The sequence below is a fragment of the Orycteropus afer genome, unplaced genomic scaffold (assembly GCF_000298275.1).
Source record: "Orycteropus afer afer isolate SDZICR_OR568_19922 unplaced genomic scaffold, OryAfe1.0 scaffold00366, whole genome shotgun sequence".
Classification (NCBI taxonomy): domain Eukaryota; kingdom Metazoa; phylum Chordata; class Mammalia; order Tubulidentata; family Orycteropodidae; genus Orycteropus; species Orycteropus afer.
In genome coordinates, this window is record NW_006921953.1 from 1,713,471 (window position 1) to 1,728,232 (window position 14,762).

At 43.8% G+C, this 14,762-nt stretch overlaps 1 protein-coding gene across 1 annotated transcript in view; it reads right to left on the minus strand.

The window, feature by feature from the left end:
• The window catches only part of LMAN2 (lectin, mannose binding 2), a 23,349-nt gene extending 12,703 nt beyond the window's left edge, over positions 1-10,646 (minus strand). The window contains exons 1-2 of the mRNA XM_007952950.2: positions 10,448-10,646; positions 10,180-10,298 (exon numbers count right to left, since the gene is read on the minus strand). Coding sequence (XP_007951141.1) covers positions 10,180-10,298; positions 10,448-10,646 — 318 coding nt within the window. The remainder of the gene's footprint in view (positions 1-10,179; positions 10,299-10,447) is intronic.
• Between the last annotated feature and the right edge of the window lie 4,116 nt (positions 10,647-14,762).

The following is a 14,762-nucleotide window of genomic DNA, read 5'->3' on the forward strand; positions in this document are numbered from 1 at the left end:
GTGTTTTGCAGATTCTACGTTATTCTTTAGCGTTGCATAGTATTCCATTGTGTGTATGTATCATAGTTTGGTTATCCATTCCTCAGTTGATGGACATCTAGGTTGTTTCCATGTTTCGGCTATTGTAAATAGTGCTGCGATGAACATGGGTGTGCATATATATCTGTTCTAGTCATGGCTCTCACTTCTTTAGGGTATATACCTAGTAATGGGATGGCTGGGTCAAGTGGTATTTCTAATTCCAACTTATGAAGGAATCGCCATACTGCTTTCCACAATAGTTGTACCATTTTACAGTCCCACTAGTGCCTTCAGTCTTAACAGTTCACTGACTCCGGGAGAATTTGCGGATTCCAGAGGGGGCAAGCAAGAGGTGAGGAGAACTGGCTCTCAAGGATAAATAGATAAGGAATCTGAGCCCAGATCCTGCTAAGGGGAACGGAAGTCCTGCTGAACTAACCTTACTTTGGGTTGGAACCACAAAAACTGCACCTAAGTTTTCATGTGTAACTTTCTGGACAGCAGCTCTGCTCTGAATCCTCTCAATCCCTGAAAACAGACTGAGATAACTCACCCAGGCCTCCAATTTTTCTACCAATTTTGCAAATACGTCTGGCACACAATAAAAAATAACCAGGCACATGAAAATTGTAATCAACATCACTACATTATAAATGTAGAAACTGTTATACTGGCAAATGTTTTGGTGTGTACATTTTCATCACAGTTAAAAACAACAGGTATACAAAGATATGAAGAAAAATCAGAAAGAAGTAAGAAAATAGGCCTACAGAAACTCCACATTTGTACTTTAAAATAACTAGTTTAAGATGTTGGATAAACTACATAGGAGATCATGGGTAGAGTAGGAGAACAATGTGGAACAAAACTCAAAATCATTTGAAAAAAAAAGAGACCAGGTTTGCTGGTCTGATGAAGCCTGATGGAACCACTGAGACTATGGCCCCTAGCTGCCCGTCAGGTCTGGAAATTGAACCCACTCCTGTGGCTTCCAGCCAAACAAAAGACAAGCATATGAGCTGAACATGTATACTAGGTAGATATAGTCCTTGGAGAGAGCAATCATGGGAGAATAGAAAGGCTGTATATGCACCAGGACATAGCAGTAAATCTTTACGGAAGTAGACTGCCCAGTCTTCCTTCCCCGGAGTGACTGGTGGGAGAGAATTAATTAGTGAACTAAAAGTTGGTCAGATGAAAATATCCAGAAAGAAGCGCAGAGAACAAATGACTAGAAGACACAGAAATGTGGGTAATAGAAGAGTGAGAAAGTGTAAGATAGTTACTCTCTGAATTCCAGAATAAGAACAAGAAGTGAGAGAAAATGACAAAAGAATTCTTAAAGAGATGTCTGAGAAGTTACTAAAACTGATTCAAAGACATTATGCCATATTTTAAAAGTCCTATGAACCAAACGGGGTGAGTAAAAAGAAAAACATACCTAAACACATTAAAAAGGAACGAAGGACCTGCAAACACTAACATGCTACAGCACAGATGAACCTTAAAAACATGCACAGTGAAAGAAATCAGTCACAAAAGGACAACTATCGTGTGATCACACATAGATGGTATATCCAGAACAAGCAAATGCATAGAAACCAAAGTTTCCCAGTAGTTACCAGGGCTGGGAGTGACAGGGAAAGGAAGAGTGTAAAAATGGTGAGGCAGTAGCATCAGACCTCCTCTAACTTCACAGCAGGGAAGGAGGATCAAGAACAACAGCCCAAGGCTGATACCTGTGAGGCAGAGGTCAGACACGCCTCCACCCTCCAACCTTTTTACTAATTCTAACACCAACTGTAACTCCCATGGCACTCTCTACTTTTCTGCTGGATTCGATAATTCATTGCAATGGCCACACAGAACTTAAACAATACTCATGATTATGGGGTTCTTCACAATTCAGGACCAGAAACAACCCAGGATAGAGTTATTCAATCAAGACAGCTTCCTCTCAGTCATGCCAAAAGGCAGGTCACTCTCTGGTCCTCGCCCCCTGGCCAGGCCTCAATCCTGCTCTGGCAAATGTTACAAAGCTCTGCTGATAAATGCCTAGAGGCATCCTACTCCACCAGTAAGCCTCAGCCCGAAGGCATTTAGCTTTCTCAATAAACCTAGCTCCCAGGATAAATGCTTAGAGGCATCCCATTCTGCCAGCAAGCCTCTTGCTTGAAGTACTCAGCTTTCTCGCTTCCTGGGCCAACATGCCCACTGCTCTGTCTCATGCCAGTCTCTTGGTTCTGTTCCCACCATTTCTCTGCCACTGCTTCTTGGTTTCTCTTCCTCCACCTCCTGATGCATCTCACCAGTGTCCTAGCTCTCAGTTTCCTGGGTGGAGGAGATTCAGCACAGGAACCTGGGGTCCTTTGGATGAGGTTCTTCTCTCTTGATGGTAGTTGAGATTCCTCTTTCTGCCTCTGGGATGGCTCATTTTAAGCCTAAAGGGATGGCAGAACTGACCAATCCCCATGTTAGGGTTCCATACACTTTATTTGCATGGTCCCGCCCCCACAAGGGTGCCTAGCACCTTATTTACATTATTAGCAAGCTATCCAATCAAGGTGGTGGGCCACAAGCACCTAACATGTGCATAGTCCTGCCCAATCATCTGGTGGAAGTCATAAATACGTCGCTAAAAGGGTCATGCCGACCAATTCACTGCACAGCAAGGCCTCATTGCTCAGAGAACACCCAGCTTCTGTTAAGGGTGAGGGAAAAATTTGGAAGAGGATAGTGGCTGACAAAGATGAACATGATTAATATACATGTAAAAAATGCTGAAATGGCAAATGTTTTGTAACATATATATTTACCACAATAAAATTAAAAAAGGAAAGCGAGAGGGAGGAAAAGAGGAATGGAGTGGACATGGACGGAACAAGGAAAACAGAATCTTAAAATCAGCTGGGGGGCGGGGCACAGATTACCTTCAAAGGAGCAATAATTGGCCTAATGCCTGCCTTCTCAACTGAAACACTGGAAGCAAGAAGACAATAGACGGATATATTTGGAGTTGAAAGAAAATAGGAGCCAGCCTAAGATTCTATACTTAGCAAATGTATCCTTCAAGAATAAAGGTGAAACTAAGAGACTTCACACAAACCAAACCATTAAAAGTCTCCATCAGCAGCAGAGTGACATTGTCTTTCACTCTTCAGAGAAGGAAAATGATCCAGATGTAAAGCCAGAGCCTCAGGAAGGAATACAGAGTGGCAAATACAGTAAATATGAAGGCAAAAGTCTAAATAAATGTTTGGCTGCATAAAACTACAATGCTTTGTGTGATCTAAAATAGAAAGAATTAAAAGAAACGGCAACAGTGGGGTACACAGTTAATGAACAGCAGTGAAACACCGTCTCTTATATTACTGGACAGCACAAGACTGAGCAGTGTTTCGTTCTGTTGTGCACAGGGTTGCTATCAACAACAACGAAGATATTTGCATTGTCCAAGAAGAAGGTGTAAGTGCACGTTATCATCAGACTTTGATATAATGTGGATGCATGTTTTAAACTCAAGGGCAACCACAAGAAAAGAAAAAGAGCCAAAAACTTTCAAGCTAACAGAAGAGGAAAAATAATATAAACACTGATCAACCCAAAAGAAGTGAAGATAGGAGAGAAAAAAGAACAGAGAGTAGGGAGCACGATTAGAAAGTAACTAGTGGAATTTAAACCCAAAGTATCAGGCATTTCATCAAGTGTAAAAGGACTACATGCTGGATAAAAAAAATCTACACAGGATCTCTGTGTATTATTTAACAATCACATGTGTATCTACTATCTCAAAATAAAAGGTTAAAGTCTCCTAATTATATTGTTAATAAGACACAACTCTAAAATACAAAGCAGGAAAAAGAAAGTAAAAGGAAAGAAAAAAGTTTATTACGTGAACACTAACCAAAAGCAAGCTGCTGTAGCTATACTAATAAAGTTTAAAGGGGGCATTTGCTAATGACATGAGACTCAAGTTACTAGGCAGATGTTAAGTTTTTGTATGTACCTAATATAGCCTCAAGGAGCCCTGGTGTCACAGTGGTTAAGCACTCGGCTGCTAACTGAATGGCCAGTGGTTTGAACCCATCAGTTCTGCGGTAGAAAGATGAGACAGTCTGCTTCCAGAAAGATCTGTATCCTTGGAAACTCAATGGGGGCAGTTCTACTCTGTCCTAGAGGGTCACACTTGGAGTCAGCATCAACTTGAAGGCAATAGGTAATATAGCTTCAAAATATACAAAGCAGAAACTGACAAAAATAAAAAGATGAGAGAGAAATCCAAGACCAAATTTCAACACACCTCTCTTAATAACTACTAAAAAGGAGCAGACAGAATTATCTGGAAGGATATAGAAGATTCAAACCCAGTCAGCAACCTTGACCAAGAGGACACTGTGCTCAAGGAGTCCACATTCTTCACAAGCACACAGGGAACATTTCCTAAACAAGACCATTTAAGGCACCACTCACAAGTGTTCACAGACCTGATAACTGAAACCACAGAGCGTGCTCCTTGACTACAATGCAGTAAAGCTTGACACAAATTTAAAGGAGGATAACAAGAAAAGCCCTCATATACAGTCATGTGTCACTTAACATCCATGAAACATCCTGTGAAATAGGACATTATGTGAACACTGTTATCATAGTCTGCTCCTGCTTTTTCTTTAAGCATCTCAAACAAGCTTCGTGCCTCAGCAGTGATCTTCAGTGTTCTGAGAGGAATTCGCTTTTGTGTTTGGTCCTCAAACCACATCATTAACAATTTCTCTATATCTGATACAGGGCTCTGTTCCATTTTCGTTAGCCTTGTAGCCTTCACTGAGCTGATCCTTTAACAGTCTGGAGTGCAACATGCCTAAATCAAAGTAACAGCATTCTCTGATTTTCCACTTTCATGTTGTTTAATAACCTCTTGTTTCACTTCCAAATCACCATTTTTTCCTTCGTCTCTTGCTGCTATCACTGGTACCGGCTTTGCTGCATTTAGGGGCCATGATACACTTTATGGTAAAATTTTCTAAAGAAAATTACAGAGAGATAATGCTACAATGCTCAAGAGATACAAAATATGTTAAGATTGGATGCTGCTATCTACAAATCAAAGCATGCACTGTAAATGTTTTGGATAGAAAGTACAGTACAGTATATACATAAACCATAATCCAGGCATTTATTATGACTATCAAGGCTATGTATTATAGGTTATATATGTACTGTACATGTATTATATATGTATGCCTGGCAGTGCAATCGCTCTGTATACAACAGATATGAGATACACATGCTGCATGCAGGAAGCTGTGGTGTTCCCTACATCCCATTCTGGGATCAGGATTTCTGAACTCTACTATAACTTTATGGGACCACAGACATATATACAGTTGGGTGCAGGCCAAACAGACATTATATGGCACACAACTATACTTGAAAATTTAAAACAAAAATAAAATCACACATCTCCCACATATAAATATCAGCCCAGAAACCAAACCAGATTTCAAATGGTCTCTTTGGTGCCCGGGAGTCCTCGGCACATGGGGACAATGCACTGAAGGAAGGTCCCAAGTGGTGAGAAGTATGCCGTTGAGTAGGGGAAGCACCATGAAGGAGAGGTGGTAGAGGGTAGCCTACATCACCTCCACAGGTGTGTCTACAGGGAGATTAGTTTCAGGAAACACCACAAAGGGAAGATAAGGATCTGGATACAGAATCCTCTAAGACTCCCAGGCCCTGGAAAGTCTCCACATGCTCCTGATAGAAGCCTGCGGTTTACAGGACAGAAATACTATGACACTGACAACATAAAGCCTCAGAAGGACTTTAAGCAGCTGGGGTACATGCTGGAAGAGTTCTGGAAGCTGCCTTGTTATGGGGGAAGGCGTGAGCATGGCTGTGGTTCTCACCTGGCCTCATAGCAGACTCACAGGACTCTCAGGAATCCCAACCACCTGGCCCAACCCAGGGCAAATGAATCTGACTCACCTGGCACTAACAGACCACTGTACAGACAGGTGGCTTCCCGTCTCTGCTTTCAACAAAATGAAGGCAGATCGAATCCACTTATCAGCTAATCTAATCCATTTTTGACAAAAGATCACCATGTAATTTGGGATTTATAAACCTAAAGCAGTTCAAACTATTGAGTGGCCTTGCTATGACAAAACTCCCTTCATCTCTACTTCCTTGTGTAAGTGAACACAGTTTCTCAGCATTCTTACCTATAGAAACGGAAAGTAGAAGTGGTTCTGAACCTTGTCTCACTTTGACAATAATATTCATCCAGATACCTGGGAGAAGGGATGGGTAGAGCAGCCAGCTCACTGAGATACAATTGAACAAACTGTTACTTTCATATATTTAATTATTCAAAATGTGACATGTAATACATTTACTTTTTATCAACTTGGAAACTCAATCCAGAAGAAAATATTAGCACTAATTTCAAAGTCCTGAGAAAATTATAAAGTTTAAATTATTACACTGCAGTGTAGTAAATTACTTAGTGTGGCTTTTCTAGCCATACGTCTTTGTAAACTCTGTGGTGGAATTTGCGTGAGCAACTGAGGAGCTCCTGATTGTAAAAGTTATCCACCTGGGGTATTTCTGTGGGGCGCAGCACAAAGCAATGTTCTGGGAGGTTCCTGCTCTCTCTCAGGTGCTTAGAATTCTGATGTTATGATTAGTTAGTTTGGCCACTCTGCCAGGCTCAAAAGGAGGCCTCCTAGAGGCAGAAGAAGTCTCTCTCTGACTGCTGGTTGAGGAAGACGTGCACCTAAAAGGGACGCCCGCTGCTGGGAAAGAGCCATAAGAGACACGCATTGCTGGGAGAGAGACTGAGTGTTTTTCCTGAACTTGAATTGTAACCTGGTGCTTCCCTAATAAACCCCATAATCTGTGAGTTCTGTGTAGCCACTGCAATGAATTATCAAACCCAGGAGAGAGGTGGTGGGTGCTTTGGGAAGAATGGTTGGTGAAAGGGCTGGAGGCAGGCAGCATGTCTGGCCTTGCAGTAATAGACCTTGGGCTATTGATGGTGATTCTGCCTTCCTCTTGTGGGGTTAGAGGAGGTCAGAACATGTGGTCACCTTGTCATTTTTGCATACACTTATTTTACAGCAAACAAATGACCAGCTAACCAGTAAGAGATTTTTCAAGCATTAAAGATACTTCATTAAATAAAATTCTGTATGAGAAGTGAAATGAAAATACAAGTTCAATAAAAAGGACTGATATACAGTTTGGGTACATTCACACAGCTTAGAAGAACAGACATCGAGATGCAATAGTTAGAATCTACTGAATACATTTATGAGTGCTAAGTGCTTAACAGTTTTATTTTAAAATGTCAGCATTTCAAATATGCTAAAAACTACATCCTTTGCAAATATTTAAACTTCAGATAAGCAATTTTAGATACCAACTTTTAAAAACTGCAAGGTGATATAAGATGGTGTATCAACAAAAAATGTTTAAAAACTATTTACTGTTACAGCCTCCACATAAGATCCCCTTATGATGGGGCCCCTCCAATCTCACCCTGGGTCCTGTGCTCCAACCATCAGGTACCTGGAGTGCCAGTCACCTCTGTGCATATGTCACTCCTTCACATGGATGGCTCTATCCCCACATGCAGGAGCTATAGCTTATCTCTGCCCAGAAGACAGCAAGTGCTGAAAGTTTGCTAATTTAGTGTCTCTTCCAGATGGAGTGAGTAAAAGGGACAAAGAGTAGAAAAGTTCAAAAGACATCTTCCCAACCCAGGAAAGAGGTGGTTTGGGGAAAATATTAGGCAGAAAATTCTTTCTAAGAGTGCCAAGAAATTTCTGTCAGGAATTATAGGAAGCACTCTGTGGTAGTTAAGTTTGTGTGTCAACTTGGCTGGGCCTAGTTAAGTGGCTGGGCAGCAGAATGTAGTTATTCCTCATGGTGAGACTGGTAATTAACTCCATGGTATGCAGCTGAGAGGCTGCTTTGGGTATGTGGTCTGCTTCCCATATATAAGAAACAGCTTTGGGAATGGTCTTTAGCTCATGGCATGCTTGGACTCTGCATGTAGCCATGTCATTGTTCAGCAGCCTGCCATGTTCTGCCGACCTTGAGACTTTTAATGGACTTGAATTAATGGCCTGCCATGTAGTTTGGTAACATCAGGTCTGTGCCTTTTTTACTTGTCAACCTTGGGCTTGTCAGTCTCAGCAGCCAGCAGCTGTCTGAGTAAAGAAAAGTCTCTAGCTCCAGTGGGCCAGGAGCAGGAGGCAGAGCTGAAGCCCAAGGTTGAGGGGCTTTCACCCAGCCCCTAGAGCCTGGCACACTGAACTCAGACTTAAGCCTCCAAACTGTAAGAGAATAAACTGTTTTTTCAAGCATTCCATATGCAATATATTCCTATCAGAGCAGTACTAGGTAACCGAAACACACTCCAAGACTTCTGAGAATATCAGCAGGGTCAAACAGGAAAGGTCCCTGGAGCTTGGGGGAGGGTGCAGCAAGGAAGATAAGACAATTCTATTTCAGGCTGTGAAAACTTTATGAAAGTAATGTATAGAATCCTCTGAGCCCCGTGACACCTCCAAGCCACTGACAATGCCAACTACTATCTACAACCATAATTTAAACCACTGTCTTGCATTTGTTTCTTGTGGTTGCACCCAAGTTTTAACAGTTCCTGCACTATATGTATTTTTTTTTTTAATTTAACTTTATGCTATACTGAACTCATTTCCATGAAAAACATAGGCTATGTTACCGTTTTTAAAAACCATCTGAAAGTCCTAAGACAAAATAATGTGACAGAATGTGACTTGAGGGACATAAAAAGGCTAATGAAGTACTGAGTGGGAGGCACTCAAGCTGAGACTTAACAGATGTGAAGAACTAGGCAGGCATGAAGAGCCAGTAGGCAGTGTCCCAGACATAGGGAACAACAAGTGCAAAGGCCCTGAGGCAAGAAGGCAGGCAGACAGGTTGGAACAAAATTAACCAAAAGAATGACTGCAGACATGAAGGCATTAGGGACCAGATTGTGCAGACATAACGTATGTTAGTCCCTTCCCAGAGACTCCAGGCTCTGAGGATCAGAGAGAAAACTGAACAAAGTAACCCCAGATGCCCCTAGCAGCAGTGTGGAGGCGCAGGACAGGAATGAGAGGAGGCGCTGAGAAGACAGGCAGATGAGGTAACACAAGGATAGTGTAGGCTTATGTTGCCTCCCAGAACTCAGTGGGGAAGTTGATCAGAAAGACCAGGGAACAAGGTGATAGAGAAAACTCGGACACAGGGCAATAGCTTAAGCTGTGGGAGGAGCTGGCATTAGGCAGGCTGTGGCAGAAGCACGTTCCTCTCCAAGCTGAGATCTAGCATAAAGTTACCTCCCTTCTACTCCTTTCCTAATCTAGGACTCTAAGAGGCAGCTGATTTTGGTCAGACACTTCAGGCTCCCTGACTTCTGGCACAAAAGTCAATGAAACTATAGGATGGTAATACGACTGTAAAAGCAGAACTAACCACAAGTCCAGCCCTTCCATATCACTGATGACAAGACCCTCAATTACTTGAGCCTACAAGTTATTTCTATGAGGTTTCCCCAGTGACCAGGGGTAGGAGGCCCAGTGTGCTGCTGGGCTTGGAGATCAGACAGATCAGAGTTTAAATATGATTTATGCCATTTCCTAGCCATATTATCTTTGTAAAATATCACAATAACCATGTATTTCAAACAACTTTTTGAGAATAAATGCAATAAAGCATGTCAAGGTCAGTGCCTAACACAAAGCAAATACACAATAAAAATACAATTCATTCCATTCTTAACACTATTGAGAGGATTCAGTTTACACAGCCAGACAGCTCCACTACTTAACTGGCTGTGTGACTCTGAGTAATGCATGTTCACCTCTGAGCATTAGCTTTTTAGTGAAATAGAGATGGCATCATTCACTTCATAAGGCTTTTGAAAAGGGTGAGACAAGTATAAAGTGTCAAACACAGCTCCTGGCACATAGTAATTACTCAATATCCATTATCTATTATTATTTGTGGGTGTGACCAAGATGGTGAAGGAGGCAGACATGCCTTCCAAACGAGATCAAGTCTCCGCTGCTGGGGCAGAGAGTAGTAGTTTTCTGAACGGCAAGTCTATTCCCTTGAACCACTCACCTGGTGATTCCAGATAGAACCCTCTTTGCTGCGTTCGTCAGGGGTCAGACGTACGTACTGGCTCGTGAGCATAGTGCTGCCCTGGAAGTCCCAGAGGGGCATGGAGCTGGAGCCGACTCCTGTAGACAGATAGCCGGGCATAGACATATGTGTAAGAGGCTATGCCAAGACTGGCCTTCCTAGAGGCAGGAAATCCACAGAAAGGGCACCCCAGTAACCCTGTCCAGCCTCGCCCTCATCCTTTACTCAGACCCGCTCCGGGCCTCACCTTGGTAGGGTTTGATAAGCGAATGCTCCCGCTTGAGGTGTTCACTGTTGCCATCAGTTATATCTGAGACCACCCGCCCCAACAACAGAAGAAAAACAAGAAGGAAAGGTGTGGGGCCAGGGCCGGGGCCGGGAAGCCCAGGCCTCCCCAGGCACCGCCGGCCCCAGCCCCAGCGCCAAATCCAGCCTTCCGCCGCCATTCTCTTCTCTCCGCCACTTCCGCCCTGGCACTTCCTCCTTCCGGTGTCCTATATAATGGCCTCCGGATGGAAGCCCACCAACCCTGGTGTCGCCATGGAGTTAAAAAGCAAGAACACGCCGTAGATGGGACGGCGGCTCTATTGGCTGAGCAACTTGTCACCCTGATCAAGTGGTTTTCCATCTCTTTGGTTGTTCAGAGGCACATTTCGACCAGCCTTCGCAATGGGTTTTAACGAGAGACAAGAGCCACAACCAATCACGGAACAGCACGTTAGGCTTGTGAGCCAATGGGAAGCTGAAGGAGGGTTTGAGCCAGCGGGCATCCCGAGAGTCATCTGTGAAGTGGAGCATGCTGGAACTTGTTGTTTTTGCGTGCCGCTCGCGTGAGCAGGACGGGCGAGCCAAGCAACACCCTCAAGTCGCTGGCCTGAGATACCGGATCTCTGGAACTGCTTTTCACAGTTCGGACGAAAAAGAAACTCTAATGAAGGCGGAGGTCTGGGTTCCAATCCCCGCGCAGACTTGGATTCTCTCAGTGGTCCTGAAAGAGCTTTTTACGGCCACTGGCTTCACTCACCTGCCCTAGATTGACGTCTTTGGAGATTTCAGGATTCCCAGTTGAGTGGATCCACTACTCCCACTTCCTCAGACCCTGTCGAGTTGAAGCGGGAGTAGCAGACCCAGATCCTGCCCTGAGACCCCACTGATGGTTCGGGCCACCCAGATCCAAATGATCACTTTGCTCCAGCAAGAAGCATCCCTGAGAGGTCTGAGAAAACTATAGACCAGAGGCGGAAAACTGGTGGCCTACAGCCGAGAAGAGCTGTTTTCCTGCTAATGCTATTTAAATAAGCAGCTAAATCATCATTATTTGTAAAGTAGATTTAAATTAACATTACAAATCCATAGTTCTAGTTTCTTATTTAAAATCAGAAGATCTAAAAACATTAGGCTCCCTTGCCACAAGAGAACAATGGGTTAGAGCTGAATGGGGCTGCTCCCACTCCAAACGCCTCCCAGCTGATCTCCACCTGGCTCCTCTAAGCAATTAAATTAACGACCCCTGTTATAAGTCAGGGAGGTCTCGTGGGGTAGTGCTGGCATTTGACTGCTAACCAGAAGGATGGTGATTCAAACCCACCAGCCACTCCTCGGAAGGAAGGTTGGGCAGTCTACTTCCATAGTGATACCGCCTGGGAAACCCAAGGAAGGATCGCCATGAGTTGGTCCTACTCCATGGCATTGTGTTTGTTTTTGGTTTATTATAAGTCATACAGTGGGATGGTCAGTTGGTTCCTCCTTAATTTTAGGAAACAGCTTTTTGAATGAGTGAACTTTGTGTGTGTGTGTGTGTGATTTGGGTGAAAATTTACAGAGTGAATTCACTTCCCATACAGCAGTGCACATACACTTTGTCTCATGACATTGACTACAAATTACCCCAATGCAACAACTCCCCTCCCACTTCCTCCCCATAGTTACCTCTTCCCTCTGTCCATCCCTCCATGCACTCCTGTCCCCTGAGCTGTCTACCTGTGCATAGACAGCCCTTCTTTCTCCCATGATTGTTCTCTCCAAGGAGTGTATCTACCTAATGTAAATGTTCAGCTCATATGCCTGTCTTTTGTTTGTCTGGAAGCCACAGGTGTGGGTTCAATTCCAAACCTGAAGGGCAGCTAGGGGCCATAGTCTCAGTGGTTCCACCAGGCTCTATCAGACCAGTTAAACCTGGTGTTCACCACCACCCCACCTTTTTTTTTTTTTTTTTTTTTAATGATTTTGAGTTTTGTTCCATATTCTTCTCTCTCTCTATCCAGAATATCCTACATAGATCCCCCTCTGAGTGGTTGACAGTGGTAGCCAGGCACCATGTAGTTCTTCTAGTCTCATAGTCGTATAGGCTGCAGATCGCATGGTGTACCAGTTGCTAGGACTAATTGTTCCCCTGGATCTGGTTTTCTTCATTCTTTTTTACTCTGGACGAGAAGAGACCCATCGTTGCATCTAGATGACTGCTTGGAAGGTTTTAAAATCCCAGTCACTACTGAATGAGTGAACTTTTTGAGGTTTTGGTGCTCAGACATCTTTTCTGGGTAATATTTTTATTAACTTATTTTATAAAGAACTCTGGTGTATAGTGGTTAACACATTTGACTGCTAACCAAAATTATCTGCAGTTCAGACTCACCAGCCACTCCACAAAAGATAAAGATTTACAGCTTTGGAAACCTTATAGGCAGCTCTACTCTGCCCTGTAGGCTCACTATGAGCTGGAAGCAACTCAGTGGCAGTAGGTTTGGTATGGTATAGATATAGATATAGACATAGATATAGATATAGATATAGATATAGATATGAGCTCTGGTAGCGTAGTGCCTAAGGCGCTTGACTACTAACCAGAAGGCTGGCGGTTCAAACCCACCAGCCACTCCTTGGAAGGAGGCAATCTACTTCAGTAAAGATTTACCACCTGAGAAACCCAAAGGAGGTCACTATAAGTCTGAATCCACTCAATGGCAGTGAGTTTGGTTTTTGGTTTTGACTAAATCCCTGGAGCCCTGGTGGCACAGTGGCTAAGCACTCAGCTAATAACCACAAGGTTGGCCCTTTGGCAGAAAGATGTGGCAATCTGCTTCCATAAAGATTACTGCCTTGGAAACCCTGTGGAACAGTTCTACTCTGTCCTGTAGTGTTGCTATGAGTTGGAGCCTACTCGAAGTCAACAAGTTACTAAATCCCCAGCATCTAGAACAGTGTCTGGCACATAGGTGGTGATTAATAAGTAATTGTTGAAGGAATAAATGTTTGTTCTAGAACTTGGGATTGAGTCATAAGGGATGAGTAGGAGTTTACCAGAAGGGGAAAGGCATTCTCAATAGAGAGAACAGGAAATGCAAAGGCAGAGGAATGCATAAGATACAAGTAGATTGGAATGGCTGAGGTGGGGGGGGGGGTGGCTGAGAATTTGGCTGAGGCCACAACTCAAAGAACCTTAAATTCTTAGCTAAGGCACATGGCCTTTTTTCAGAGGGTGATGCGATGGATTTAAGCATGAGAGCAACAAATATGAGTTTCTCTGGGTGTGTGTGGAGAAGAGATAGGAGGCAGGTAACAGAGCTAGGGAGAGTGAATTGGAGATTATCATCACCAGATATAGAGGGTAAGATCTGAGTAAGGGAGGACTCCACAGGGAAGGAGGATCAGGACAATTCCTAGACAGATTGGACACCAATAAATGATTCCTATGGAGAACTAAGGAGCTCTGGTAGCATAGTGCCTAAGGCACTTGACTGCTAACCAGAAGGCTGGCGGTTCAAACCCACCAACCACTCCTCGGAGAAAGGTTGAGCAATCTACTTCCCTAGTGATACCGCCTCGGAAACCCAAGGAGGGGTCGCTATGAGTTGGGTCCAACTCAACAGCACATAACAACAACAACATGGAGAACCAGGGAGAGAGAAGTTGAGAACACTCTTCTGTGGGGTAGAGTCACTCTACCACTGTCTTAAGAGTGGAGGAAACTAGATTAAGTGTCAAGAGATGGGAAGTCTCAGGGTCAGCTGGGGTCCCTGGGGTGAAGATGTGGTCAGAGCTGGAATTGACATCCATGATGGAGAGGTGGGGAAAGGTACTCCTGCAGTAGCAGGAGAGGATGGACTTAGAGAGGTTCCCAGATACAGCCTGTGATTGGGCCTCTGGGGAGAGAAAGATGGGCTGTTGGAACCTGGGCAAGACTTAGACTGGTGGTGGCCAGATCCTGGCACCCCAAGAACATAACATTCACAGCTCAGCAAACCTCTAATTTGATGTGTAACCTTGGGCAACTCACTTCTCTCTGAACCTCAGTTTTCTGTTCTATGAAATGGTACTAATGAGCACCACTCATAAAGTGGTTATGAGGATCAAAGGAGGCGATGTTGGGAGAAGACCCTGTAAACTGTAAATAGTAAATCAGCTGCTGCTGACTCTGACTCATGGCAACCCCATGTCTGTCTAAATAGAACTGTGCCCCATAGGGTTTTCAATAGGTGATCACCAGGACTTTCTTCTGAGGCACCTCTAGGTAGATTGGAACCACCAACCTTTCAGTTAGCAGCCAAGTGCATTACCCGTTT